The sequence below is a fragment of the Paralichthys olivaceus genome, chromosome 1, assembly GCF_024713975.1.
Source record: "Paralichthys olivaceus isolate ysfri-2021 chromosome 1, ASM2471397v2, whole genome shotgun sequence".
Lineage (NCBI taxonomy): Eukaryota > Metazoa > Chordata > Actinopteri > Pleuronectiformes > Paralichthyidae > Paralichthys > Paralichthys olivaceus.
The window spans coordinates 16,691,900-16,719,576 of record NC_091093.1 but is presented as its reverse complement, the minus strand read 5'-3'; the positions used below and the strand labels follow the sequence as shown (position 1 = coordinate 16,719,576).

The 27,677-nt window shown below is 40.9% G+C and overlaps 2 protein-coding genes across 7 annotated transcripts in view; both read left to right on the top strand.

Annotated features, from left to right (window-relative positions):
- The window catches only part of furina (furin (paired basic amino acid cleaving enzyme) a), an 82,739-nt gene extending 73,470 nt beyond the window's left edge, over positions 1–9,269 (top strand). For all 4 annotated transcript variants that reach the window (XM_020098750.2, XM_020098752.2, XM_020098751.2 and 1 more), the window contains exons 13-16: positions 1,503–1,682; positions 1,775–1,899; positions 2,841–2,963; positions 4,427–9,269. In XM_020098750.2, coding sequence (XP_019954309.2) covers positions 1,503–1,682; positions 1,775–1,899; positions 2,841–2,963; positions 4,427–5,034 — 1,036 coding nt within the window. In that variant the 3' untranslated portion in view covers positions 5,035–9,269. The remainder of the gene's footprint in view (positions 1–1,502; positions 1,683–1,774; positions 1,900–2,840; positions 2,964–4,426) is intronic.
- Positions 9,270–11,294: 2,025 nt separating this feature from the next.
- fes (FES proto-oncogene, tyrosine kinase) lies at positions 11,295–26,548 on the top strand. Of its 3 annotated transcripts, none has more exons than XR_011240842.1 (18): positions 11,295–11,759; positions 12,465–12,638; positions 13,250–13,346; positions 13,544–13,727; positions 15,185–15,322; positions 15,406–15,525; positions 15,697–15,819; positions 18,332–18,527; positions 19,507–19,584; positions 20,438–20,647; positions 21,203–21,325; positions 21,889–21,942; positions 22,738–22,856; positions 23,027–23,121; positions 23,215–23,338; positions 24,155–24,712; positions 24,849–24,971; positions 25,533–26,548. XR_011240842.1 is itself a non-coding variant. In XM_069523349.1 (18 exons), exons 1-18 carry the CDS (start codon positions 11,403–11,405, stop codon positions 25,673–25,675), a joined length of 2,616 nt encoding a protein of 871 aa, XP_069379450.1. In that variant the 5' UTR covers positions 11,337–11,402; the 3' UTR covers positions 25,676–26,548. The 3 variants fall into 3 exon arrangements, 2 of the variants coding, with proteins under 2 accessions (XP_069379450.1, XP_069379456.1); XM_069523349.1 differs by having other exon boundaries at positions 11,337–11,759; positions 24,555–24,712; XM_069523355.1 differs by having other exon boundaries at positions 11,371–11,767; positions 24,555–24,712.
- Positions 26,549–27,677: the final 1,129 nt, after the last annotated feature.

Below are 27,677 nucleotides of genomic sequence, written 5' to 3'. Positions count from 1 at the left end.
GCTATTACTCCACTACAACCAATGTGTCCATTGGTCATCTTGTCAAAGCTACGCCCATGAACGTGCGCTGCCTGGCAACTGTCAGAAGCCGACTTTTCTGTGACTTACTCACTAACTGAAATGATGGCTTTTATGATACAACTTTATTTATTGATCATCTTGGCATTAGGAGGATTTTGCCTTTAATGTTTAATAGCTTGTCTATAAAACCTTTAAAAAGGATATACCAGACTTTATCATGTACTTCCAACAGTGATGCAAAATATTTTATCACCGGAAATTCAACAAACTGGAGTGTGGCGTGAGCTTGCAGCTCTGACATATATTTTCAAAAGGGATTTATGATTCAGACATCCTCTTGTTTCTCTGTAACATACTCTACCAAATGGATGGCAGCTCTTAAAGCTTGGCTGATTCCCAGAATATTTTTGTAAAGCTCAATACACTCTAGATTTAATTCACATTCTTTTCTCCAAAGGATTATTGCTGTTAAGATTCAGAACAATTTTAAAAATGTGAAATTATATTATGTAAAATGAATGGGATGTGGCCATATTAACATGCAGAATGTCATGTCAAAACATAGTTAAACTAAAATAATATCAAATATAAATAATTGCACTGCACAATATTGATCTTTTGTTATTATACAGGAGTCCTTTAGATTTCAGATATCATGTGTATCGCTGTCACTGACTTTCACCTGCAGCTGCTACTCAAATATTCATAAAAAGATGAAAGTTCTCATCGTTCTACAGTGACTCAAGTGCTGTTTAAAGGTTTGTAGCATATCGCTCTCTTCTTCTCTGCCATCATGACTGCACATACTTCTCTCCGGGCTTAAATCACAGACAACTGTGCTGCAGTGGTCAGCTGGCAATGATTAAAAACTTCAGCAGCAATTAGGGAAATTGAAGTCATTTTGCATCACAACAATGTGGACATTCATTGTGAATTCATATTGTTTCAATGTGAGGCCGCTTCTCATGTCAAAGCATTTGTTTTGGGTTTTAACACCTCGTGGAAAATTTGAGATAGTTCTGAGAGAGACTCAAATGTTATTACAGCAAGTGATCACACAAGATCCTGTTTATAATGTGGGCGCCTTAGTGTCACTAAAACCTCACGCCTTCCTTCTTCCTTCTCCTCCTCGGAATTGTTGTGGTTGCGTGTAATCTCCTAAGCGGATTTGGGGGGGTGGGCTGCTTCACTTCCTCAGAGGACACTGATTCCACAGGTTGTGAGAGACTAATCCTGTTCAAGGCCAGAAACTCTTCACCCATCACAGGCTCACACACTGGCCAGGAGCAAAATGTCACTCACACACTTACCTGGAAGGAAGCTTATCCTGAGCTTAGAACAAGCCAGTAATGATTTCAGCCACTCGCAGGCCAAGACACGCACACGCACACACACACACACACACACACACACACACACACACACACACACACACCACTGTCTTAACATGTCTTTGCTTTGTCGTTTCTTAAATTTGACAGGAATATTGGCAGCCATCTATTAATCAACATGAGCGTGAACGCCTGCATTGGGACAGACAGTCACGTGACCTCATTAGAGCACGTTCAGGCGCGGCTCACCCTGTCCTACAACCGGAGGGGAAACCTGGCTATCCACCTCATTAGTCCTGCCGGCACACGCTCCACACTGCTTCACCCCAGGTACAAACGCACAGTTGCACAAGCACACAGATATATAGCAGTTGTTGGTAAACACAATGCATTTACGTGGCCTGCGTGTTGTTTTCCTGCAGGGTTCATGACTACTCATCGGAGGGTTTTAATGACTGGGCTTTCATGACCACCCACTCCTGGGATGAGAACCCCACAGGGGCATGGACGCTAGAGATTGAGAATGTGGCTGGTGCCAGTGATTATGGTGAAACATCATCATTTATTAAACAGATAAAAAACTCATCTCTTTTCTGGAATCACCTGCATTTTTTGTTTAATTTGCTGCTTACTTTTCTGAATAATTGAATAATTGTTTTATTGTTGAAATGACTGAAAATAGAATAAGAAAAAGCCTTCTTCATATTTCTTGAGATATTTAAGTGTAAAATAATAGTAAATTGAAGCTGTGAATTATCTCATTAATTTATCATTGTTATATAAAGAAAGACTAGAATTCTTATTATAGGGTTTGTCAGTCCTACTAATAGTTGCATGTGACGTAACTGATCATTTAAATCATAGCATGTGCATTTTAAAACTAGAATGGCACTCAGTGGAGCGCCCCTCCCCCTAGGCCGAACAGTATCTTTATGAAACCAAATTTAAATTCTATAAATTCAGATTTTTATTGGGATCTGCACCAAATTTCACACACCCATAAATATCAGTCCCCGAGGGATGTAGTCCAGACAAGTGCTCATTGAAAAAAATGTCACAGTTGACCCGTCTCAGGATCCTCAGCAAACAAAAACCACCAATTTGAAGTTGAGCAAACGACAGACGGACAGAGATACAGAAATATAAATTCAGAATCCAAGAAACCAGATATAAAACAGACCTCCCTCCTTATGAAGGTGATTTACTATAGTGGGACCTCTTAAAGGCCCAACACTGAGATGTGCACTTTATGACACTCTTATTAAGCTCAAAGTGAAATCATGCTGTCTTTAAAGTGCATCTCATTCCAGAGCAATTTTCTGTCACTTAATGCAGAAACTCAGAGTCTACAGTAAGCGGAGGATACATTTGACAAATTCACCCAAGGGAGAGCAGGAATCTTACTGATTTTGACATGCCTACTTTCCCCCTCTGTTAATTCCTTTTCTTCTTTCTTTTTTATTCTCCATCTCTTGTCTCTCCACTCAGGAACTCTGACCCAGTTAGTCCTGGTGCTGTATGGCACTGGCTCAACATCATCCACCTCGTCTGACAAGCCGCAGCCTACCAGCAGCAGCTGTAAGACCCTGGACCTAAAGCAGATATGCATCGGTAAGAATAATGTTGCTTGTCTCCAGTTTGGTCATCACAGGAAGTTTCTGTCACAGCAGCTGAGGAGTGGTAGTGTAATGACAGCGTCATGTTGAGATGTGATAAGTGAAGTTGCCTGGATACTGTGAGGTGAAGGGGATGAATACTATCCCATATGTGCTCAGCTGCGTCTGTTTGCATTGTCTCTCTGTGCCAAATGTGAGCAGACCTACTTTGAAGTCACACATGCTTCATATCAGGAGTCTCTTTAGTATCAGTATCGACTTTGAATGAAGATCTGACTTCTGATGAAATTAAATTAAATTTTTACCCCAAGTCTTTTTCATCATCTCATCTAAATTTGATGTTGTTCTCCACACTGCAGTCTCTCACTGAATCCAAATCCAGTTCAAGGTCTAAAGTTTCCACTAACAGTGTGAGGTCCACCTACAGTACATGATGTCTGAAATAGTGACAGTCTGACACCTACAGGCTGTCAGAAGTATGTACTGACAGAAAATGTCATAAACATAATCATTTGAGGGCTAACTAAACTTAATCATAAAATGTTTTGATCATCATATATCCTGTGGTGCACATTGTTTTACAGCTCTGGGCTCAAGACTTTAGTTTTGTTTGTTTTTGAACAAGTTGACAAGATGCTGTTGTAAATTAGATTTTCCTCCTTCTGTTGACTCACACTCCTGTTTTCAGCTCTGTTGCCCCCGGCAGCCAGAGTCTGTTAATTGCCATTACAGGCAATGGTCTGCATCTGGACCTGCTACAAATGGAAATGGGTCCGTTCACTTAAACGTCTCGGCATATCAATTGCAAAGCGTTTCATCATCAGTTTTTTTTAGTAAGCAAGTGAAGCGCTAACAAAAACTGGAAATGGCAGCATGAAAGTGAAATTGCCTCAGTACCGTACCACAACGACCCATGGATGATTGAATACAGAAGTGTTGGACACATTGTGATGTGTCAATTTGCATATTTCCATGCGCACACTTGCTATTTTGAGGGCATAAGTGTAGCAACATGCACTCCATTAAATGTACACAATGCATTCAAAATGTGCATAAAGAGTGAAAATCAGAGGACACTCCTCATTCTCATTCTTGGCTCTGTAGCAAAAGGGGAGAATGACATAAATTGCGTCCAACTAAAGGACAACAGGATACGTAAACCCTTCATTTTAACGCAAATGAGAATATCAGGAAATCAGCTGACGGATATTTTGGCAGGCGTAGGTCACATTTACATGGTACAATCATCATTTCTGGTGTGAGCACAGTGTCGGTATTCGTTTAGGACAAAACTACCCTGTCAGAAACACAGCTAGCTTTCTTTAATCATGTTTTCTGGGCTCTCTGAGGGTTGACTGTCTGGGCTGGAGTCCTAGTTCTCTGTTTGTGTGTTGTCTGACTCATAGGAGGAGGTTTGACTGTTTTAGTTTAATTTTAGTTTCTTTCTCTTTGTTACAGAGTGCAACGCTGGCTACTACCTCTTTCAGCAGGGCTGTGTGAAAGAATGTCCGGCAGGTTACTCAGCGGGCTCCCAACCCATTAACTACGTAGTGGGAAACTCCATATCGCCGGCTTCCGTCCCAGCCTGCCTTCCCTGCCCCCTGCCCTGCCTGACGTGCAGCAGCCTGAGCCCTGAGGCCTGCCTGTCCTGCCCCCCTCACAGCTCCCTGGACCCCAACTCTGGCACCTGCGTGCATCTCATCCAATACATGCGCGAGTCCCCTGGCAGCTTCATGGTGGGCCCAGGTAACCCTGGAACGCAGGTCCAGCTCAGCTCCCAGCTGCCCATCACCATCGCCGTGCTCAGCTGCATGGCCATCATCGCCACCTTCGCTGGCATCTTCCTGATGCTGCAGCTGCGCTCAGGCGCACTCATCAAGCTGCCTTCTTTGGAGGGTGGTGCCGGTCTTGGGGGTAGTTTCAGCCTCGGGGGAAATAGGGTGGTGTCTTACCGTGGCATCCCGACAGTGTGGGGGGATGACGGCATAAACACAGACTCCGAAAACGAAGAGTTTGACGTCCAAAATGAGAGGACTGCCTTTATCAAAACACAAAGTGCTCTTTAATGCCTCCCCCACATCCCTCCTTTTCTCCTGCTTTTAAAATCCTGTCAGCTCCATTTGTCTGATAATTCAGGGCTGTGGTAACTGTCCTTTCACAGTCATCCCTTTTTCTTTTTCTGTCTGCCTGGGTATTCAGCTGAGCCTCGCTTCGGGGTCTTGTCTTCCCCTCTGCTGTGGGAGACCTGATGGGAAGCTGCTGTCTTTCAGAGCTCGGGATGGCCCAAGCTTTGCTTTGTTCACACATCAACGCATTTCTATTAAACTGGCTCTCTCCCTCCTCTTACCCTCAATCACTAACAGTGTCTGTGTGCAGAGTCCATTTTCCCCGCCAGCTCCTCTTTCCTACAGTAAGCAAATGATTATTATTTGCCTTCTCTCTATTTCTCTCTTTCCATCAGTCTCAGTGCAGTAGCCAGACGAGATTGTCGATTGTGAAAAGTAGAGGTGTGTGTGTGAAAATGTCTGAATGATGGTGTGTGACAGTGAGCGTATAAATCTGATGAATAGTGTTGTGCCCTTTTATAGAGAAACTAAAGCTGCTCCTGTCACATTAAGAACTTCAACTTTAAGAACTGAAAACAAAAGAAACGTACTCATCCCCCAGTGTTTTTGGGTGACATTATTGTCCAAACGTCTGTTCAGAAAAGCATCTCTTATCTGTAGTGCTTTACAAGTGCATTTTAAAAATGAAAAGCATATTAAGTGAGAAGGAAATATCCAGACTTTGGTGATTTATAATTCTGTGTCAGAGAAACAAAACCGACTGAGAGCTTTCTGGAAACGTCATCTGTCATCTTCCTTTTCATTATGAGACAGTAATTGTATTTACTTGGAGGAGAAACCATCTTTTATAGAGTCGCTCTTTTTATCTACACAGTCATTGTTCTATGTGTGATGGGGGGGCTTTAGTTCTTCCATTGTTCACACCATCTGGAAAGATCTCTTAGCTCTTGCAGAACAAACTGAGTCGAACGACTAGCGATGCTTTTTCCTGCCTTCTGGGATTGTCGATAAACAGAACGTATCTTGGTTCAGAAAATATAAATTCTCATGGAGTGCTTTCAAAAAATTGGTATATTAAAAGCAAACTCACACACATCACACACGGAGAATGACAGATTGGCCACTATATCAACCCTGAGGCACAATCCCTTCTGGGGATATTTAATGTCTGACGTGCTCACACCCTGCGGCTGAGAGGCTGATGGGACCCAGAACAATGTCGAGCACAAGAGCTTCTCCAAGCAGCTGGTGGCTGTTGAGTTACCTGTGATTGATTTCTTGACGGAGCAGAAACGGCAACGATACATTAAGGCTTTCCCCTTTAGTCAGAGCACATTAGCAGCACAAACACCCATTATACACACCTCATATCATAATGACTTAAAGTGTGTGCGTGTGTGTTTGTTGCGTACAAGGTGAAGAGTCAATCTGCCGTCTGACATGAAGCTTTGTTTTCCTCCCTCATCTCCTGGTTCCTGCTCTCTTCTTTTTCAAATCTTGAATATTGTTGGAAATCCTGCGTCGAGTCTCCACATCTCATCAGAGTTTCTGCACTTCCTCTCCAGTCTTCATCTAATCTGAATTTCAGATCATCTCTTAGTGTACTTTCCAATTAATTATATTCTGAATGATGTTGAACTATTTATTCTGAAAGATTTTTAATCATACCTTTAGGGAAGATTGTTTTAGAGTGATTTTTCTTCCGGGCAGGTTATCATCTAAAATATGCAGCTCGTGATTTAATCCAGTGTAGCCACTTTGAATCCATTGATCTCTTTTTCTGCTTTGGTGAAATGATGATTATTATTATTGCTAGTAGACACACAGCAGAGCTTGCTGAGAGAGGTTGTCATGGTGATGACGTGCATACAAAACTGCAGCTGCTCATCGTTTTATCTACCTCTCATATCATTCAGCAAGGTTTCATATGCAGTCAGAGGAGCTGTTAAATGATTATAAAAAGTCACATTATATTTAGGACAGATATGATATAAAAACACTTAGTCAGATCTATGTTGTTGTAGAACAAGCAATTTGCAATTTAGAACCTGTAAAGCTGCTGTGTAAATTCTAGTCCTCTATCGCTCCTGAAATGTATGTTTACCTTTATGATCAGCTCTCATGGGCAGCCACACATCGGCTTTGTAATAGAAATTGGAGGGATTGCCCATAGATCTTGTTGGTCAGCGTTTTAAGTGCTGAAATCGATGTAAAATAGTCAAGGGCGTTTATTTTCCTCACCTCTGGCACTCAGTCTCTACTCAGACTGTTCCATTTGGGTTTGAAACTTTTTTCACTTCTGTCAGTGACAATCAATTTCCTTGTTTTGTGGGTGAAGGTGCACAAGCGCACAAATCAAATCCATTTTATTTTAACCACAGGTGTTGGGAAGCCTTTTCAGAAGGAGTAATACATGAAGACTGCGTGCAGAGTTGAATGTGATTTGGATAGAAAAAGTTTGGTCAAATAGAAAAAGAAAAAATATATTTAAAAAAACAGCAGAGAATAAAGAAAATTTAAACCTGCCACAAAGCCTGTCCAGATGGATGGAGAAGAGCTGGTGTGTGTCCCCTCAAACACAACCTTGCGCCAGGACGTTTAATTCGTCTCTGATGGCCGGTGCAGGTGGGGCGCATTTGGCTCATCGTGGCAGTTTCACCCAGGAAGCACTAAATTGCACTGGAAACCAACCAGAGGATGTGGCTTTAGAAAAAGTTAACATGGCTGCAGAATAATGTTTGAGTGCTGTAAGGCTTTGTGTAATGTACATTAGTGCCCACTGCCATTTAGGCTTTGATTATCCACAGTTTATGACGGATGCTCATTCAAAAATCTAGGAACTGCAGCTTCAGACTGGAGACACCAAATATGATTTGCTCTCCAGCGTGGTTAAGTGTACAAACAACAGATAATGCTGCTTATTATCTGTTGTGGCAACAAAATTGCCTCCGCAAATTATGTTCTTAAACTCTGGAGGCAGAGTTTCAGAATTTGCTCTTTTAGGTGAACAATACCACAGGACTTTTACCAGTTTGTTGCCATTATTATAGATAATTGATGCTCAGTCTAGGCAGTGTTGTATATTCTACATCTTTCCGTAGAAGAGATTCCTATTGCTTCCAGAAAAAGAAAAAAAAAGTTTCTCCAAAAGTGCACACATGAAATCATTTATCCATTGTAGCTGGATGTTGTCGTCACTACAGTTTGACAAAACTCTGAAAACTTTAAACTGATGAACTATGAGCTCTTTGTATCCAAGTGTCTTCAACTTTTAAGAATATCACGGATGCAGACAGGCATTAAGTAGGGAGTGCTTCCAAAGCATAGGGAGAAAAAACCATTAGCAGTCAGCTTTCTCCTTTCACTGCAAGAATGTGATGGAAACGCCACACTAAAAAAGAGTAAGAGCTTCTCTAATCGTGCCAGAAAACTGCTCCTAATTATAAAGCAACCTCTTCAATGGCACTGGAGTGTGAAGCCTGTTAATACACAAAGTTACAGGAATGTTTGGAAAAATAAGTGCTCATTGCAAATTATCTCTGATTATAAAAGAAAAGATTCATGTCATGCGGAGCTGCGGTCCTGCCTCACGATTGGAAGTGATCAATATGAAGTCGGACAGAGTTGATCGGAGCAATATCTTTGGAATAACCAAGGACAATCATTTTACTGCTGTCTAATGTCGTGCTTAGACACTTTTCGCTTTCAGGTTGTCACAGTCCATTGACCCGTTCGCTTGCGTTCAAAGTTCTATGTTGATTTCATCCTGTCATCTCTGCCCTTTTGCTTTGAGACACCCTGTTATGTTCAGCAGCTGTGGAGGGAGGAGGCAGAATGTATCCCATCTCCATTAACTTAAGGGCTGAATCCGATCTGCGTGTGTCCGTGTGTGTGCACATGCTTGTTGAAGTATAAATAAAACACTTTGTGACAGGGGGCGGATAGTGAAACAGCCTCAGACGACTCTGTTGACTTCCTGCCGCCTCCTCGGGAGGTTCCTGGCCTGTGGCTGCACACAGTACCTTACGGATTTGTGACTTATGAATAGTGTAAAAGAATGACTATCTTATATGGGACATAACTCTAAAATAAGGCCTATTTTTGTACTACATGAATGGTGCAGTGTAATTTTCTTGTAATTTAAGGATTTTTTTTTTTGCTCTTGTTTTTCTTCTTTTTATTTAATTGATGTCAATTATAGATTCTACTAAAATAAAGATCTATGCAAATTTGAATGTGTTTTTCTTCAGTTGAACACACTTTTAATCAGTACTTGATGGTATTAATGTAGGGTGGTGATAGGAGTACTCAACAACAACTTAAAGTACTAGAGCAAAGTAAAAATACTAAATAGTGAGGATACACTGAACAACCTTTTTACAGCAAAAGTATCAGCAGCTTATTTTGCATTATATGAAAAGTAAAAACGTATTTTCGCTCTTTAGTTGATCCAACACTTCGCTCTGATATCAACCACTGTTAGATTTGCATGAAATTTTATTCAGATGTTCGTGGACTAAAAACCCACCAACTTTAGCAAACACCATGACACACAGGATAAATTATATATTTTTTACTTGAGTATAATTTTAATGTTCTTCTCTTCAAGTGTTTAATTTCCCCACCACTTTACACATCTTCACTATATTTTAATGGAATCGTTTCCTCACTTTTAACTCTAATTATTTTACCGATATAATTCTACATACAAAATACATTAAAAAAAAGTAAATATGATACACTGAACACAAGTCATCTGTAAAAGCAGCTTCTTCCTAAATTCTTTGAGGTATTCACAAAAACAATTCTGTTGTGCTGAAGGTCCTGGCTTTCACAGTTTAAAATGTCTACATGAGACTGTCTGTCCAGTTTGTGCAGCATTTTGGTTTATTACAAAATGTAACTAATGACATCCACATTAACTAGTAAGATGAACATGACAATATGGACACAGAAAATTAAGCTTCCACATCATGTCATAAGTTATATTTAAAGATTAGAATAAGTCGACATTATAGCAGTGATATTTTTACATTTCAAACCCACAGTGCAGCATCATTCTTTGCTTGTAGCCTCAGTGTATCTGCTGTGCTGTGTGAACACACCCTGAGGACTACTGCATTAGTATTTCTCTGTGGTGTGTCCCTTCTTCTCTCCAGCGTGTAAAATGAGTGTATCTGATGATGTATAGCTGGTGTAATTAAGCCAATGGGTTTACAAGAGAGAGGTTTCACCCAACTCCAACCGAGTCATAAATACAAGTAATGAAGTGAGACTGGGTTCACGCTGAGGTAAAAAGAAAATGAAAAGCTTTTTCTTGTTTTATGCAACAAACACCATCAGCAGTTTTTACAGTATGTGAACAGTGCACTTCGGAGGACCCCCCCCCCCCCCCCCGGCATCTAGGGAAAGTTTGTTGAACAGCCATTGTTTAAAGGTAAATAATAACAATATTTGTCATCAATTCCTCTTTGTTTTATGTGTAATATCATATATGGTTCAGCAGTAAACCCCCACCTGCCTGCATCAAACTTCCTGTTGGGAAAACTTTGCTCCAATAGCCTTTCCACCAACACAACACGTGGAGGGGACACATACTTTTTAGAGCGTGTGAACCAGCACAAATTAAAGGACCCTGACGATGAGCACTGTCTCTTTTAAACACAAATGTATGTAGTTTTTTGTGTTTTGGTAATTCTAGTAAATTACTTTTATCAAACAAAACAATGGAAAAATTCAAGTACTTTGTCCTGCATTCAGCATGAGAGGCCGCATTGTGTATAAAGATGGCCGACTGCTCCCCAAAAGTGCAGCCAAAGAATCTCAATCATCACCTCCTCCATGTTAATGTAAGGGACATGGTCCAAAGTAGAAAGTCAAAAAGGACTCATCAGAATAAGTTTGGACTGAATTAGTTCTTTCATGTTATATATTGGGGTGAAGCGTGATGATTGACAGCCTCTTGGTGGTGGTGGAGCATGTGGGACCTCAGGTAATTATTGCTCATCTGTGTATTTATTGCTGAAGACATTCAGAGATGGATTGTGGAGCGTTATCTTCAATTGGCTCAGCAGCAATGTACAGTTGTGTATCATCTGCGTATCTATGGAAATGAATTACTCAAGTAAAATACATGTAGCATGTAACACTAGCACTGTATCTGTGCAAATACTGTTGAAATAAGTAGTTAATACTGTCTGTTACAACATGTGTGTCTAAAACTATAGCTTTTGCAAAACTATGCCTTGTTCCTAAATTGAAAGTAACAATTCTATAATGAGCATAACCACATTCAAACAGAGACGAGGAAGTGCTTTCTCACATGTGCCTCTGCACTTTTTTTTTTCACGGGGAAGTGAAAGCCCTCGATGGTCTCAGAGTTAAAGTTTCTCTTGGTCACTGGCACTGCTCAGTTTGTGTCTCATGAGAAAACACAGAGGAGCTGTAATTTACTGCTGACAACAAATCCTTGGCAGGGAGGAGAGTCCAAATATTCAGAGATGGCTTTTGGGGACGACCTGCGGTGCCCACAGGCTCATGCAGCAGTCATGCGGCTGCTGGACTCAGAGCTTCACCTGATGGAGGTCATGAAGAAGTGGATGGGTCAGCGGGCCAAGAGCGAGCGAGAGTTCTCAGTGCAGCTGCATCACATGACTGCCATGGTGGAGAAGCTGGAGAGACCTCAGCTCGGTGCGGGACAGGACTACATCAGCCAGCTCAACAAGGTGAGATGGTAAATATCACACTGCTAACTGATCACCACCCGTCACTTCAGTGACACATACAAATGATTTAGGTGCCGAGATGAATTTGCAGCCGACCTAGGCTGTTTTAAGTTGGGTTACTTATTTTGTCATATGAGGAAGAAACTGTTTCATAATTACAGTTGAGCTTGTGAATAAAAACATTTTCTTGGCGAGCTCTTTCTTAAATTATTTCAGATAGTTACAACATTTCTGTTCTGCTGAGGGTCCTGGTTGACATAAATTAATTCCCAACATAAATAAGATGAAACTTAAAGTTGTTATTTCATACACCTCTCCTATGTCTCTGTTTGTCTGTGTTAAAACGAGATCTGATCATCACATTTACATGGACAGTGAGTGTTACAGGAATGTCAGACTTTCGACTCCTGAGTTACAACCAATAAATTGATGGCGTTGTATTCCTACCTTTAACTCAGAGCTGTATCTGCACGTTACATACATTTGTCCGCAATTTTAGCCATTTTCTATTAATAGCTAAGTTAAGTCATGTCTATGAAATGCATGTGGCAGCCAGTAGTATTAAAACATGACATAACAAAATGGCAATCATTATTATCAATGAGATGAGATTCTGTATATTTCTACAGAAACCAGAAACTAATGAACGACCCTGGCAGATGTCTATTCATCTGGTTTAATTGACCTTTTCCCTCTGTCTGTCAGTCGTGGGACGTGCTGGTCTCTCAAACTGACGCTCTCAGTCAGGTGATGAAGAAGCGCTCTGAGGACCTGCTTGACGGTCCCATCAGCAAACTGACGCTGCTCATCAGAGACAAACAGCAGCTCCGCAAAACCTACACAGAGCAGTGGAATCTACTGAGGCAGGAGCTCAGCAAGGTGTGTGACTCACACACACACTGTAAACTAAGATGAGGGACATCATATGTACTTCGTTCAAACAAAATTCTATTTCACTTTTTAAACATTGATATATTTGAATAAAATTACATAATTAATTACATATCTCTGGGGCTGTGAAGAAATACTTTCATTTTGTAATGTATTTCGCAGATACTGGAATATAGACCAACAAATACTTATCAAGTAATAAACATTGTTTTTCTTAACACCTTCATTTAAAAATGGAAGCAATCCATGCACGTAAACATTTTGTGTATACATTCCTGTTTCTCCATTTGGCAGTTGGTTTGTTTGAATTTTCCCTATTTAATAATGCAGTGGAAATTCAGACAGTTGTTGCACACATACCTGTGATACAATAGATATGTGTAATCTCTCATGTCTCATGTTCCACTGACGTTAAGTTCTCTGTCCACTTCCTATGTCTGTGTTGCATGAACCGCTCGTTTGAAGCACAGTCATATATCTTTTGTGTGTGTGTGTGTGTGTGTGTGTGTGTGTGTGTGTGTGTGTGTGTGTGTGTGTGTGTGTGTGTGTGTGTGTGTGTGTGTGTGTGTGTGTGTGTGTGTGTGTGTTTGATGCTGCAGGTGACACACACAGAGCTGGAGAGACTGAAGAGCAGCTACAGACAGGCAGTGAGAGAAGCAGCTCAGGCTAAGAGGAAGTACCAGGAGGCCTATAAAGGTGCAGATTTGTGCTATATCTCACTTCTCTGATGAGAATCAGTTCCACACCGAGGCTGGGTATAGATGGTGTTGTATGATGTGTGTTGATTCTGAAGCCCCCCCGAGACAATTTTGTCGTGTCTGATACACAGCCACATAAATAACCTACGCGGTCTAAATGTGTCTCATCATCGTCTCACCCTGTGTCATTTGCAGATAAAGAGCGAGACAAGGCTAAAGAGCGTTATGTAAAAGCTTTGCTGAGGCTTCACGAGCAACATAACGAGTACGTCCTCTCTGTGCGAGCTGCTCAAGTTTACCATCAGCACCACTACAGTCAGATCCAGCCCGCCCTGCTCGGAGCACTGCAGACCCTGCAGCAGGAGATGGTGCTTATACTGTAAGATCAAATACACCCCACAGTGTGTGTGTGTGTGTGTGTGTGTGTGTGTTATGTGTGTGTGTGTGTGTGTGTGTGTGTGTGTGTGTGTGTGTTTGAATGAGAGAGAGACATTTTGAGATGCATTTAAACTGATATGAAGCTTTCATTTACACTTTCATTGAATTTTGGCTCAGTAATTTAAATTCATGATAATCTCTCCATTAGCACCCTTTTTTAACACTTTTGTTTTCAAAACCTCAACAAATGTTTAGTTTTAATGATCATTAATACTTAAACATCCAAATTATGAAAGCTTTGTACTGATAATTTCAGTGTGTCTACGGTAAGAATAAGGAATCGTATGAAAGGACAGAAGAGTGATGATATGTGTTGAATATTTGACAGACAAGTAGAGCACTGGTACATGTCACAGCTTGTTAGAACACATTTTTCTGAGACAGGCTCTGACAGTAACTTCATTACAGTGGTAACAAGCAATAGTAACACATTTGACAACAAGTTAGGATCAACATTAATCAACCGACTCTTGATCTAGAAATTCTTAACTTCTGCTCTGGAAAAGAACAGTGATGCAAATACAGTGGTGGAGGAAGTACTCAAACATTGTATTTTAATAAAAGTGGAAATACACAAAACCGTACCCATGTCAAAAAAATAACACATTACCTTTTCTAACTGAGTAAAATCATTTGCTTACTGTATTGGACAAACATCTTAACAATGTTTGACCTGTAACTTCCTTTTTCCTCCAATGCCCTATTGTTTCACCACATGGAGAGTGTGGGGCAGTTTGTCAGACTCGCAGCCCAAACATCCCAAAACATTAATCCAAGTTCATGTTCACGGTAATTTACTGCAAAATAAATACAATAAGAAAATGAAATGCATAAGTGTCACGTCCATTTAATCTGTTACTGAGGTTGAGGCTGACGCTGTGGGTCTTCCCCATCAAATGTCAAGCCCGCCGGATTTAGTGGCACCCACCCGCACCATATGAGGAACAATAATAAATAATGTGAATTTAAATTAACTTAAATGTGGCTCCTATATTTATTTTAAAGTAAAGTATCAAGAGCAAAAGTAGTATCCTTATGATTGAGTCTCTGCCTCTTACAAACCAATTTCAGGTGTTTTGTCTTCACCAGTCATGCTGCTGCTGCGGGGGGGTAATGTAACCTGCCTGCTCTGATTGGATCAGTTTTCCTCTAGTTGATGATTACTTAAAGCAATGTGAAGATATAACACAGCGCATTATAAAAATGTAGCGCAGTAGGAAGTACAGATATTTGTTGTTATATGTAATGTATTACATGCGAAAAGTACCTGAAAATAAATCTAATTTAAGAAGTCGAGTACAGATGTATTTAAGTACAAGTGAATATAATAGCTTGAGTCAATGAACACATCAACATCTGTGCATCATATGTAACACATGTTGTTGACCTGTGAACCAGGAAGGAGATCCTGCAGGAGTATTTTGACATCTCCACTCTCCTCCATCATGAGGTGGTGAAGATCCACAGGGAGATCGCCTCTGCTCTGACGGCCATCGATCCTGAGACAGAATACGACAGCTTCATTCAACAGAACAGGTAGACAGTCACTAACATTACATCCTCAGATGTCCACCATGTAGAGCACTGGTACCATGAACTGTGTGTTTGTGTGTGTGTAGGTCTGTGGGGGAGATTCCTGCCTGTGCAGAGTTTGATTGCAGTCTTCTGGAGGACAGCGAGCAGCTTAACACCAAAGAGATCGAGCTGAACGACCTCACGTTTGAGACAATCCAGCACAAGTGAGTAGAAAACACTCAAATTCACATTACTAACTTCCAATTTCCCTTTTTAGACATCTCAATTACTTCCTGTCCTACCTCCCACTGTTCTGTTTTTGCCTCTATTTCCTCTGACTGTTCTGCATCAACTACCTCCTCTCGCCACATTACTTCACCGTCCCTCTCTCCCAGACTCACTGCGGTGGAAGAGGAGCTGCTGGACCTGACTCGGACTCTGGGCTCCCAGCAGACCTCAGTTGAACATCTGGAGCTGGAGCTGGAGGCCGAGCAGGAAGGTGTCAAAAAAGGCCAGAGGTGAGTGGAGCACAGACATGAGCCAGAATCACTCATCCTCTGACGCTGTATTCAGAGGTTACAGAGGAGTTTTCAACATAAGAGATACAACTCTGCAGCGTTTTGCTAACTGCAAAGACAAATTAACGAAGATATTCTCTGCGGGCAGGCTTTCCCATCGGGGGAGTTCAGTGTGCTTCTGACTCGGCAACGGCTAATAGCCAGTGTTTTCTCCTGGGGGCAGTAAGTGCCTCATGAATTATAATGCAGTCATATGGTCAGAGATATGAGCTCAATCCCCTTGTTTGTCTTGGTTGGCGAGGCTGCGTGAAGGTGTTAGAGGTTCACAGTCCTGTGGGAGGGAACGAGTCATTAACAAGCTCCTGGAGGACACACTCTGAAACAGTGTGTTCATTTGCAAAAGCCAGATAACATGTAGAGGCATCTGGGGAGCACACACAGTGGAGGTGGGGGTGGTGTTTGAGAACTGAGTGGAGGATTTGTTGCACTTTGCTCTGGATTATGAAATCAACTTTGTTAGTTGGAACTTGTGGGACCTGTGGGCTCGGGAATAGAGCAGATGTAAAGTGAGCACACGGTTCCTCGTTCGATTCTGCAGCCGAAGTGTCCTTTAGCATTCAGAGCAACATTTAGACACTGATCCCTTCTGCTCCTGATGCAGTGTGTGAATGGGTCAATGCGATGTAAATGTGTTACATCGCATTGACCCATTCAGTACAGAGATTTGGGTCCCGGCTTTTTCTGCAGGCGAGGGGTTGTGCATAAGGGATGTGCCTCTGGGCAGTATTAATTCTGCTATGGAGATCACATATAACACTCAGGGGAATTCTACAGAGGGTCTCCTGCTCACCTACGGAATATCAGCGGACTTTACACTTGGGGGTCAGGCGCGGAAAGTCTGGAGGATCTCCACAGTTCAGTGTGAGTCTGAAAACAACTATACACTGTAAAGCACTTTGAGTGGTCGATATATAAAAGCAGTGAATTTACCTCCAGACTGAGTGCACTTCTCACTATCACTTTGATATAATTTGAAAAGGCTGGTGTATGGCTGAAGGCTGCTGGGCAGAAATAACGTTTGACCTGTTCCCTTCTCTCAACTCATCTGCAGCTTTTAATTAAATCATGTCATTGCTCAATTCATCTTTCCCCAGGTGCCTCAAGTTTCTTTAATCTGAACATTTTGAGGAAGTCTTCCTCATGTTGGCAAATAAGTTAAAGGAATAGTTTTAGACATGTTGTGAAATATCCTTGTTCCCTCTTTGGTGAAAAGCTTAATAATATTACTAATATCACTTCCTGTCTGTAAAGCTGTTTTCAGCTTTACAGACACCCCCTTCGTAATGTCTGGTACATTGGGTATATTTTCTAGAGATAGTCCTGGTCAGATGTGATCACAGTAACAGGAACATTTCTGGAACATTCAGGTGAGGGGTGGTGTCTGGTTAGAAGATGCAGGAGGCAAAACACTGGCAATGTCCTTAATTATATGGACCTATTTGTCAGAATCTTTCATTCTGAGATATGTACTCATCCAGTTTCGCATCTGTTGTGAATTAGAAACATCATCATCACACCTGCTCGCTCACTGTTAGTTTTCTGGAAATGTTACTGCTGTATCCTCACGTGGGCTCACTCTCACATTTCACTAGGGGGCTGGTAGAAAAAATTCCAGAAAAAGTTTGGAGCAACTGAACCGGAGACTTCTCACATACAGCCCCTCTGGAAATATCGAGGAAAACATCCAGACTTGAGTGCATGTCTGAAAGCAGCAGAAAGTTTAATATGAAGCTGCAGCCAATTACTATACGTTATTTCTCATTTCTTCAATCACAATCAAAGCAACACAAATTCCCATGGCAAGTCCTACAACATTGTGATATTGGAGTTATATCGCAAAAAAAAACAAAAAACTAAACATGAATAACCAAGACCAGGAAGAAACTAATGATTATTTCAAACACATTCAGTTCACAGAGAGAAGCAGCAAATTGTCACATTCGAGGGGTTGAAATGAGGGAACGTCTGGCATTGGTTCTTGATAGATGACACGAACATACAAGAGTCGCTGATTCATTTCCTGACAACTGGTGAATTGTTTCAGCTCTAACCAAATTGCCCTATAAGGACTCCGTAAGTGGGCTCATAATGGAGCTCTGGCTACAGTGTCTGGGCATGTGTGCTCTACAGTAGCTCAGAGGTGACAAGGTTGGGCTGGTGGTGATCAGACGGTGATTGAACCCTGTGTTGATACTGAAGAAGACCCAGCTTGTGGCACTCAGGTCATTTGAGGTTTACTGCTCTTGTATGCTCACCAGCTGACTAAGCTCTTGTTTAAGAAGCCCTATTATTGATTTCATTAATCAATAGGGAGCATCTGCAGACGTATTTGCACAGACAGGCTCTTCTTGTGCTCCTGTGCTCTCTGATTGTGTCACTTGTGTTGTTTTATTGATCTTTTCATCCCTTTTACTTTACCTTTGTGGATGATCAGCTGCTCTGTTTTATTCAGGGTCTACCAGTTCAGCAAGAGACATGCGCTGGAGGGGTGTCGGCAGCAGGTCGCTCTGTCTCAGGGCGTGAGGGCCAAGCTGGAGGCTCAGAGACTTATCCTGAAGGAGAAACTGGACCAGCTGGGCTCCAAAGAACCTCCGCCTGCTCTGAGAATGGACCCAGACTCTGTTTCGCTTTCATCCAACTCCAGCAGCGTATGTTCTCTCTGTCACACACTTTGTTTCCTTCCTAATCACATTAGTTCGGTCAGAGAGCCAGATGTTAAAAAAAATGTTTGTGTGTTGTATTTACCCTCAAAAACAAGTTGTGGTATAAAACTGCTGATGTGAAATATAAAGACGTCAGAATTGGTAGAACATAAACAATGTATACGGCTACGGCAGCATGGTTTTTGTGGTTGGAACTGCTGCCTCACAGGAAGAAAGTTTCCGCTTGGCCATAGTCTTTGAGTTTGTGTTTTTTCTGAGTACTCCCTCAAAGCAGTCTTTTGTTTTCTACTTCTACAAAAGAAATGTTAACAGTATTTCTCAGAGGTGCGATGTCACAAGTCCAAGTCCTGAGCTACATGGGATGTTGGAATTAGAAACAGCTGTAGCATCAAGCTCATTTCTTTACTAGCTATCGTTAATAAAGATGGCTATTGTTAAATATTACCACTTTATTACCACAAGGACAGAGATTTAGCGACTGCGCTTCCTATATGGTACTTAACACCAGCTCTTAGCTAACCTTAGCTTAAACCATTATTCACCGAAGGGCACCATTTACTGTCTCTAATTTTGAATGTAACCTATGGATACCAGTGACGATCAGATCAACTTCACGAGATTAAATTAAAAGACAACCAGAAAAGCCTGTTTTTACCTTCGCTATGAAATATACACAATAAACTATTTGGTGGATTCATTTATACAGATGCTCATTGTCTCCTGAGGTTTAATCCTCATGACTTGATCCTTCGACTTGTCATGTAGTGCCACCATCAGCTCAAATTTATGCAACATGTTGGTTTATGACCTAACCTACAAACAGATGATCAAACCAATACATTGGTTTTAATAATCTTGCAAGTATCTTTACTCTGACAGATTGAGTATATAAAATAAATGACGGCAGATCGTTTCCGTCAGTTGTTTGTGTATTCTCTTGATTTTGTATTTTAATTTTTTTCAGGAACACAGTCAAATTCCCTCTAAACTTATGGACGGGATCATCAACAATCTAAGTAGCCTTTTTAAACTAAAGACTGAGGTACGTTCAACAATTACAAAAATTTGTATTTTTACTTTGTGACATCACTTGCAGTACACACTGAACAGTATCTGTAGTATTTCTTTGTGTGTTGCTGACAGGAAGGACAGTTGTTTTGGTAGAAGGACACCTCCTTTCCTCGCTCTAACACCTTCCTGCTCTGTACTCAAACAGGGGAGGCTGTTTCTTCCCTCAAACCACACAGCAAACAAGTCATCATGTTTCCGTTAAAGTGTCAAACTTTCAGAGTGTATACCGTCTTTGTTGCTGCAGCTGACTCAGGCACATGATCTTTCTCTAGGCGTCTCGTGCTCCTGAACGCAGCATGGGACTTATTGAGGTCAGCTTTGTCGGTCAAGCTACTACTTTTGAAATTCTGCCCAACCTAAAACTAAGTTTACTTCTCAGGCAGCTGGTTTACACGTCGTTGTTTTATCGCTGTAGACAGATGTTAGCACACAAGGAGCCTCGACCCAACTGTCTTATAAACTCAACAGGAAAAGGCCTTGTGCTGTCATCGTTCATCTTTCAACCTTTTGAGAGATAAACAACTGCATGTAAGCTGAAAAATATAATTTTGGGCAAATAATGTTTTAACGTCCATAATGTGTTGGCCTTCAAGTCTAAATTATTTGAAGTTTGAACTACTTCATTCTCTCCAACTCCCTGCTCAGTGGTCCCCTGGAGGCCTGGAGGGTGGTGCAGTGAGACTTTAAAGTATTACAGACTCTTCTTTGAACTATCTCTGTATAATCTTTGCAGAATCATCCTAAAACCATCCTCTATCTTTTCTTATTGTTTCATTATTCATGTCAGCTTTAAGGATTCTGCTTCTCTCTGCTCCTGCCTCCAGGTGCCTCCGGCCCCCCCCCCGGTGCTGGATGTGGATCGTCCTCTGGGGCAGCAGGACTGGTACCACGGAGCCATCCCCAGACTGGAGGTGCTGCAGCTGCTGAAGAATGATGGAGACTTCTTGGTGAGGAAGAGTCAAGAGAAACAGGGTTACGTGCTCTCTGTGCAATGGGACGGATCCTGCAAGCATTTCCTTATCCAGGACACAGATGTGAGTAAATCTGAATGCTTTTAGAGAAAAAGACTAGAAGAAGCACATTTAAGTTGATTTACAGTACTGGTCAAATGTTTTTCAATGGCTCAGTTCTTCTAGCCAATAAAACTAGAGTCTCACAAATAAACCAAGTTGTTTTTATATATAAGAAATGAATCATGTTTTGCTTACTCATCCATCTGACAAACTCATTCATGGTGTATTTTCTGCAACAGAACTGAAACAATTGTTTAGAGAGTTTGTCCAAGTTCTGTTGCAGAAGTTCCCATAAAGATTTTGCACTTAAGGTTTGACTGGTTTCATCCATCCACCCATTTCTGTTTCTTTCCCAGTTTTTGTTATTATAAAGGAGGAAGTTATGACAGCAGGTTAAGATTATGACTATGTTCAGCAAACTAAGCTGAAGTTCAGATGTTTGAAGTTAACACAAAACTTCATCGGTTCATTTCTAATGAATGTCAAGATTTAAAAAGATACAATTATTTAATAATTTTTTTCTCCATGATGTTAATGCGTGTACATTTTTATGCCGCTCTATTTTTGTGTCAGTAGAATCTGTACCGTCTGGACGGACAGGGTTTCCACAGTATCCCTCTGCTGATCCATCATTTACTGTCCTCAGAACAACATGTCACCAAGAGGGCTGACATAGTGCTGAGGAAACCTGTACTCAAGGTATTTAGCTTTCATATCTCCACAGGGATAGATAAAATATAGATATAGATATAAGTTACTATCTGGATATATTAATGGTTTCCATTGCTTGTCCTTGATTACCAAAGACACTTGCATACACCTTTCCAAATCAGTCAGCCCCCAGGTTTTAGGTTTGACATTGGTCTTTTTGGGACTAAACATATGTAATAACATAATCTGTTCTCAGTGAGCATGTATTTGTTTATACATAAAGGGTAGTCCCATGCAAACAAAGCATTTCGACTGCATGTTGTATTTTCGATACAATAGGAAATGTACTGAGAGAGGATTTTCTGGGATATAATTCATGAATTCTCAATGAAAAAAATCAAACACTTGAAGACTGATACCTATGTGTGGTTATTATTTGGTGCAGCTTGATTCAATTTAAGGGGACTGTTGGGCCCTATGTGATGCCATTCTAGTGAGTCTAGAGCTTTCCATTATATTCTCTATAGTCTTTGTTCTTTTCTGCCCTCTTTTGCCGTCTCACAATGTAAAAGAGCAACACATCTCTCATTGTTTGTTTTTAACCCCATTAGGACAAGTGGGTTCTGGACCATGATGATATTATCTTGGGACAGCTTATTGGACGGGTGGGTATGCTTGACATCTGTTGACGGAGAAGTGAGCAGACGCAAACATTTCATTTTGATTGCACAAACAGCCATGAGCAGTGAGACCACGTGTTTGTCCTCTGAAAATGTTTTCAGCATATTTGCATGAAACGTTTTGCCCAGAGGACAAAGACAACATGCAGAATGAGTCACACTAAGTCACTTTAAACATGTTCAACTGTATCCTCCTCTGGCTTGAAAGAGATCGTCTCTTGTGATGGAGACAAAATGCAAAGTAAAATATCTTCTGTAGTTCTGCCTGAAGCTGTCATGAGTCTTCAGTGGTTTGAATTATTCATATAAAGTGGATATCTTGAAAGTTTCTATCTTATTGTACAAAATTCCACTTTATATTCCCATCTCTTTGTTGTGGCTATTTGCCCTTGGAAATACAAAAAGGGAAATTGAATAATTGTTGACAAGACTAACTGTGGGAGGTAAATTCAGTCTGTGTAATTCAGACAGCCGCTGTCTCATTTTATCTACAGCTGAACAGAATCATCTTTACACAGAGAATGTACTGTAGATGTAGTGTAAATCACTTACATTGATATTGCTTTGGGACGGGATCTCTTTACGGTCAGTGTGGACACCACAGCAACCATTAAAATGTATATACATCTTTATTTCCCATTTCATCTGCATAAAATTGTACGTTTGGGAACATTTCACCAAGGATATTTGGTGTTGTTGAATTAGTTATTACTCTGATGACTAAGAAAAGAAAGTTTTATTAACACTGGAGCTGATCATGTTGTTGTTGGTGTGACACAGGGCAACTTTGGAGAAGTGTACAGTGGTTGTTTACGCTCTGATAAAACTCCTGTAGCTGTGAAAACCTGTAAAGAGAACCTGGCCCCGGAGCACAAGAGTAAGTTCCTGATGGAGGCCAGGTTAGTACACACACAAACAAGCACAAACACACACACACACACACACACACACACACACACACTCACTCACTCACTCACTCACTCACTCACTCACTCACTCACTCACTCACTCACTCACTCACTCACTCACACTCACACACACACACTCACACCTCTGTGCTCCTGTCCAGGATCCTGAAACAGTACGAGCATCCAAACATTGTGAGGCTGATAGGAGTGTGTACACAGAAACAGCCCATCTACATCATCATGGAGCTTGTTGGAGGTGAATATGATCCTGTTAGACGCCATATTATTTACATCCCAACAGCTTCAAGATTTAATGGAACCTCATCACTATATATGTCTGTGTGTGTAGGTGGTGATTTTCTCTCCTTCTTGCGACACAAGGGTCACAGTCTGAAGCCTAAGATGTTGATCAAGATGATAGAAAATGTAGCAGCTGGTATGGAGTTCCTGGAGAGCAAGAAGTGTATCCACAGGTTGGTCTGCCAAACAATCACTTTATTTTACAGTGTGCTAATAAGACGTGTGAATCCGTACTTTATATCAAATGAGACAAAACTAGAAATAATATGATCTTCATTAGACTTGTTATGTCTTATTAGGGACAACTGTTTGTTTCATGTATAATGGAGAACATATTATTTCTAGTTTTGTATAATTTGGCTGTTGTTACTGATTATTTTGCAGATTTAAATAATTAACTATGTCAAATAAACGATGACATATTATTATGAATTGAACAGATACAGAACAATGATAAAGAATATATAACAAAACTAACACAAAACACAAAACACATCTACTGTTAAATAGTTGTACATCAGAACATATTTGTTTCCATAGAACAGAATAATAAAACTGTTGTCAGACTGAGCGTTACAGCCACGTCACTTCCCCAACATTCACTTCACTTTGACCAAACACATTTCCACACATGATGTAGATGTGACAATCAAACTGTTGACTGAAGACAAATGATAGCTGTGTGCAGAAGTGAGTGTGAGGTTTTTATTTACAGTTTTTTTCACAAGCCAACCCAGAGCTACATGGACATGGCCTCAAAAGACTGTAGATCTCAAAGTATTATCAAACCTGGGGTTTTGTAAGTAGGCGACAAACAAAGCATTGTATTGAAAAAAAGAGAAAAGTCTGGGATCCAAATATACAGTAAAAATTATGTGGAACTAAGCAGCTTCGGCCGCAGCTCCCCCCGGCAACCTTTAAAGGATAAGTGGTCTATGATGGATGGATGGATGAACTGCAAATGCAACATATGAGTTGGATTTTTGCAGGGTGTTTTGCAGTGTGTCTTGGGACATCACATTGCTGAGTGGAACTGAGGATCACAGATGTGAAATCTATCTTGATGAGTCCCCCTGCCTCGGGTGAAGCACCACAGTGGTGTAGGTTGTTGGTCCTCCAGAGGAGAAGACAGGAGGTCGTGACATCCGGCTCATTACTGGGGCGCTGTGTGATTTGCCTAGCAGGGACAGATCAGATGCTCAGCCTGTACAGTGCTGCATGCCAACACTGCTTCACATGCAACAACAGAGACATGACAAGAACTCCTTTCCTGGCTGCTCGGTTGCTGTTTCTCTTCAAGCACAGCAACATGTTTTGTGTCTTTCACCATCTTTTAATCATCCTCTGTGAAAACTCCTTCTCCCTCTTGTCTTTTTTTTTTGTTTTCAGGGACCTGGCAGCTAGAAACTGTCTGGTTGCTGATCAAAATGTGGTGAAGATCAGTGACTTTGGGATGTCCCGTCAGCAAGACGATGGCGTGTACTCTGCAGAGGGCGGCCTCCGACAGATCCCTGTCAAATGGACGGCTCCCGAGGCCCTGAACTACGGTAAACCACTACTCCCAGTGCCCTCCAGTCACAGCCAGACATATTTCTTCTCTTTCTGTCTGCCAAATGGTCAATCAAAACCTGACAAAGACCTGTCTGTGCCTTTGTCAATGCTGCCCCCTACTGGTGTGTTCAGGTCGCTATACTACAGAGAGTGATGTGTGGAGCTTCGGTGTCTTACTGTGGGAAGCTTTCTCCATGGGAATGTCGCCCTACACCAGCATGACCAACCAACAGACACGAGACGAGGTGGAGAGAGGTACATGCTCACAATAAACTGTCCACGTGTTTGTGTTCAGGAAATCCCTGTTCCTTCATACTGGTGTCACACCTTTTCTGAACAATTTTATGACAAAATGACAATGACGGAATATTTCCAGTCTGCTTCTATGATCTCCACACCTATTTGATAATAATAATAATAACTTCATTTAGATAGTACTTCTCAAAAAAAAGGTACAAAGTGCTGTACATAAAACAGCAAAACAACGAATGACATGGGAGAAAAAAATGACAATCTATAAGAACAACACTGACAAAAGTGAAATCAATCATCATAACCACCATAAAATAAATAAAACCAAATAAAAGTATTTGAATCAGATTTGAAAGCAGCTTTGTACAAATGTGTAAAGGAGTGGATTGGATTATAAATTCAAAGCCTGATCTCTTCGACAGACAATAGATTTGCAGCGTGTTTGGTCATGGGTTGGAGCAGCTCGGAGATATAAGGGTGTGCCAAACCAGACAGGGCCTTAAAAGTGATTTTAAAAGTATTTTATAATTATTTTGAAATGATACTGTGTGTCGTGTGTTTCAGGATACCGTATGCCTGCTCCTCATGGCTGCCCCGTGGAAATCTCCAGGATTATGAGCAGCTGCTGGCAATACGATGCCAGACAGAGACCACCTTTCAAGAAACTCCGAGCTCAACTCATTGTTATATACAACAAAATTACATAATACAAGCCTAACAGTTGGACGTGTAGTTTTGGGGGTTTTTCAGAAAAAGTGTTGAAATCCAGTAAATGCACCAGTTGGTAGCAGCATTCTTGTTTCTTCCCCTTTTGTTTTCTAATCCCTCCTCCTCCAAAGAACAGAAGCTTGTTTTTAACACATCCGTCTTCTTTTAGACGGCACAAATTAATGCTAACATACACAAACACATTGTGTCTCATGTCAGTACATTACAGAGCAGTTGAACCGTAACACCCATTCCACACCCAAAGTTGTTGCTATTGACTTAGTTCTTTAAGTCTGAAGCCTGTGGGAATCCAGGACTAACACAACACATTTGAATGTAGAAAAAGTATCAAAAACCTTTAACTTAATGCTTCTATAATTAATATTTTTACTTCAACAACAGAATATATAACTATGTGTCATGTGAAATTTGTCACTCATAGCGACACACCCATAGACAATTATCACTGAACTTGTTTCTAGGCTCAACATTCTTTTAGCCTTTGTTCTGGTTTCATAAACAATGACTTACCTGGTTCACTCTTACAGCTCTCATCCGTTTCATTTCTGAATGCAGCTGTCAGCTTATTTCATTGGGGGAATAAAGGGCCCTTAAATTCAATCAGGACACATAGAAATCAGTCTGCTAAATGTGCCCTGATATTTTCATCAGGATCCATGCATTGTTCACTGCTAATCAGCAATGTACAGTTTTCTGGTTAGGGAATCAGCCAACAATTGTGTAATTTAATTTGTATATATAATATGTGTACTCTGACTCTTTGACACATGGTTACAGTGTGTCCTCTGAGAGTGTTGTCTCAGCAGTAGAGGGTGTATCTGTGTTCAGATTCATTAAACAAACAGACCTTGTTTTGATTGCTGAGTTTTTCAACCTTCACAGTTCACACAAACATGTGGAGGCTGCTGACATTTGTGTGAATTATAAATTATACTTGTTTCAAAAAAATGTGGGGAGGACACAATCATTTAGGGTCTTAACTGCTTAATTGCTTTGTATTTGTCTAGCTTACCGCTCTGAGTTGAGCATTTCTGTGCACAAATAATTTAAACAGAGTATTAATCATTGCCTTTGTTGGTTGGGTTGCTAAGGTTTGTGCATAGTGTGAGGATATCAAGATAAGACACGTGTGTGTGTGTGTGTGTATGTGTGTGTGTGTGTGTGTGTGTGTGTGTGTGTGTGTGTGTGTGTGTGTGTGTGTGTGTGTGTGTGTGTGTGTGTGTGTGTGTGTGTGTGTGTGTGTGTGTGTGCTCTTGTACAGCTATCTTTGTGAGGACCAGTTGGAGCCTACAACCCACAGAGTGAGGACATTTGGCCAGTCCTCACTTTGTAACCACCCTTTAATGGACTGTTTGGGGGATAAGACTTGGTTTTAGGATCAGGGTTAGAATAAAGTTTAGGTTAAAGGTTAATGTTAGGATTAGGTATTTAGTTTGGATGGTTAGGGTTAGGGTAAGAGGCTAGGGAATGCATTATGCTGATGAGTGTCCTCACTAAAAAGAAGTGTGTGTACAAAATAACTCAACAAAGCATGAACAGATTTTGACCGAACTTGTGTGATTATTGTTTGGATCGGTATCTCCATATGATTTGGACCGAATCAAATGTCAATAAAAATATGGTGTGAAAAACACAATTACTCTGCAAATGTTAGGACTGGAGAGACATTGTAAAACTTAGATTGATCAGAAAATGATTCCTCATCAAATGTCTAAATAGCGTAGTAGGTAAGAACCTATTAAAAATGTAATCTGAGATGAATTTGCCGCAAAAGATTTCTCCATTCAGCCCTTCATCCACTCTATGTCTGTGTATTTCACAGTCAAAACTGAAAACAGTCTTGAGGAGTGGAATCTTAAAATGTTTCAAATGCTTAAGCAACGTGATTATAAACCTGTTGCATGTTACAATAAATGTAAGAAGACAGCTTTCTGTCATCTCCAATCTTGTCAGTCAGCTTTTATTTACAAGCTCGGTTCA

Coding starts and splice junctions, on each gene's coding strand:
- fes (XM_069523349.1), top strand. CDS start 11,403: ATGGTCTCAGAGTTAAAGTTTCTCTTGGTCACTGGCACTGCTCAGTTT. Junction 12,639..13,249: donor TGAGGCAGGAGCTCAGCAAG/GTGTGTGACTCA, acceptor TTGATGCTGCAG/GTGACACACACAGAGCTGGA. Junction 23,339..24,554: donor AGCAAGAAGTGTATCCACAG/GTTGGTCTGCCA, acceptor TTTTGTTTTCAG/GGACCTGGCAGCTAGAAACT.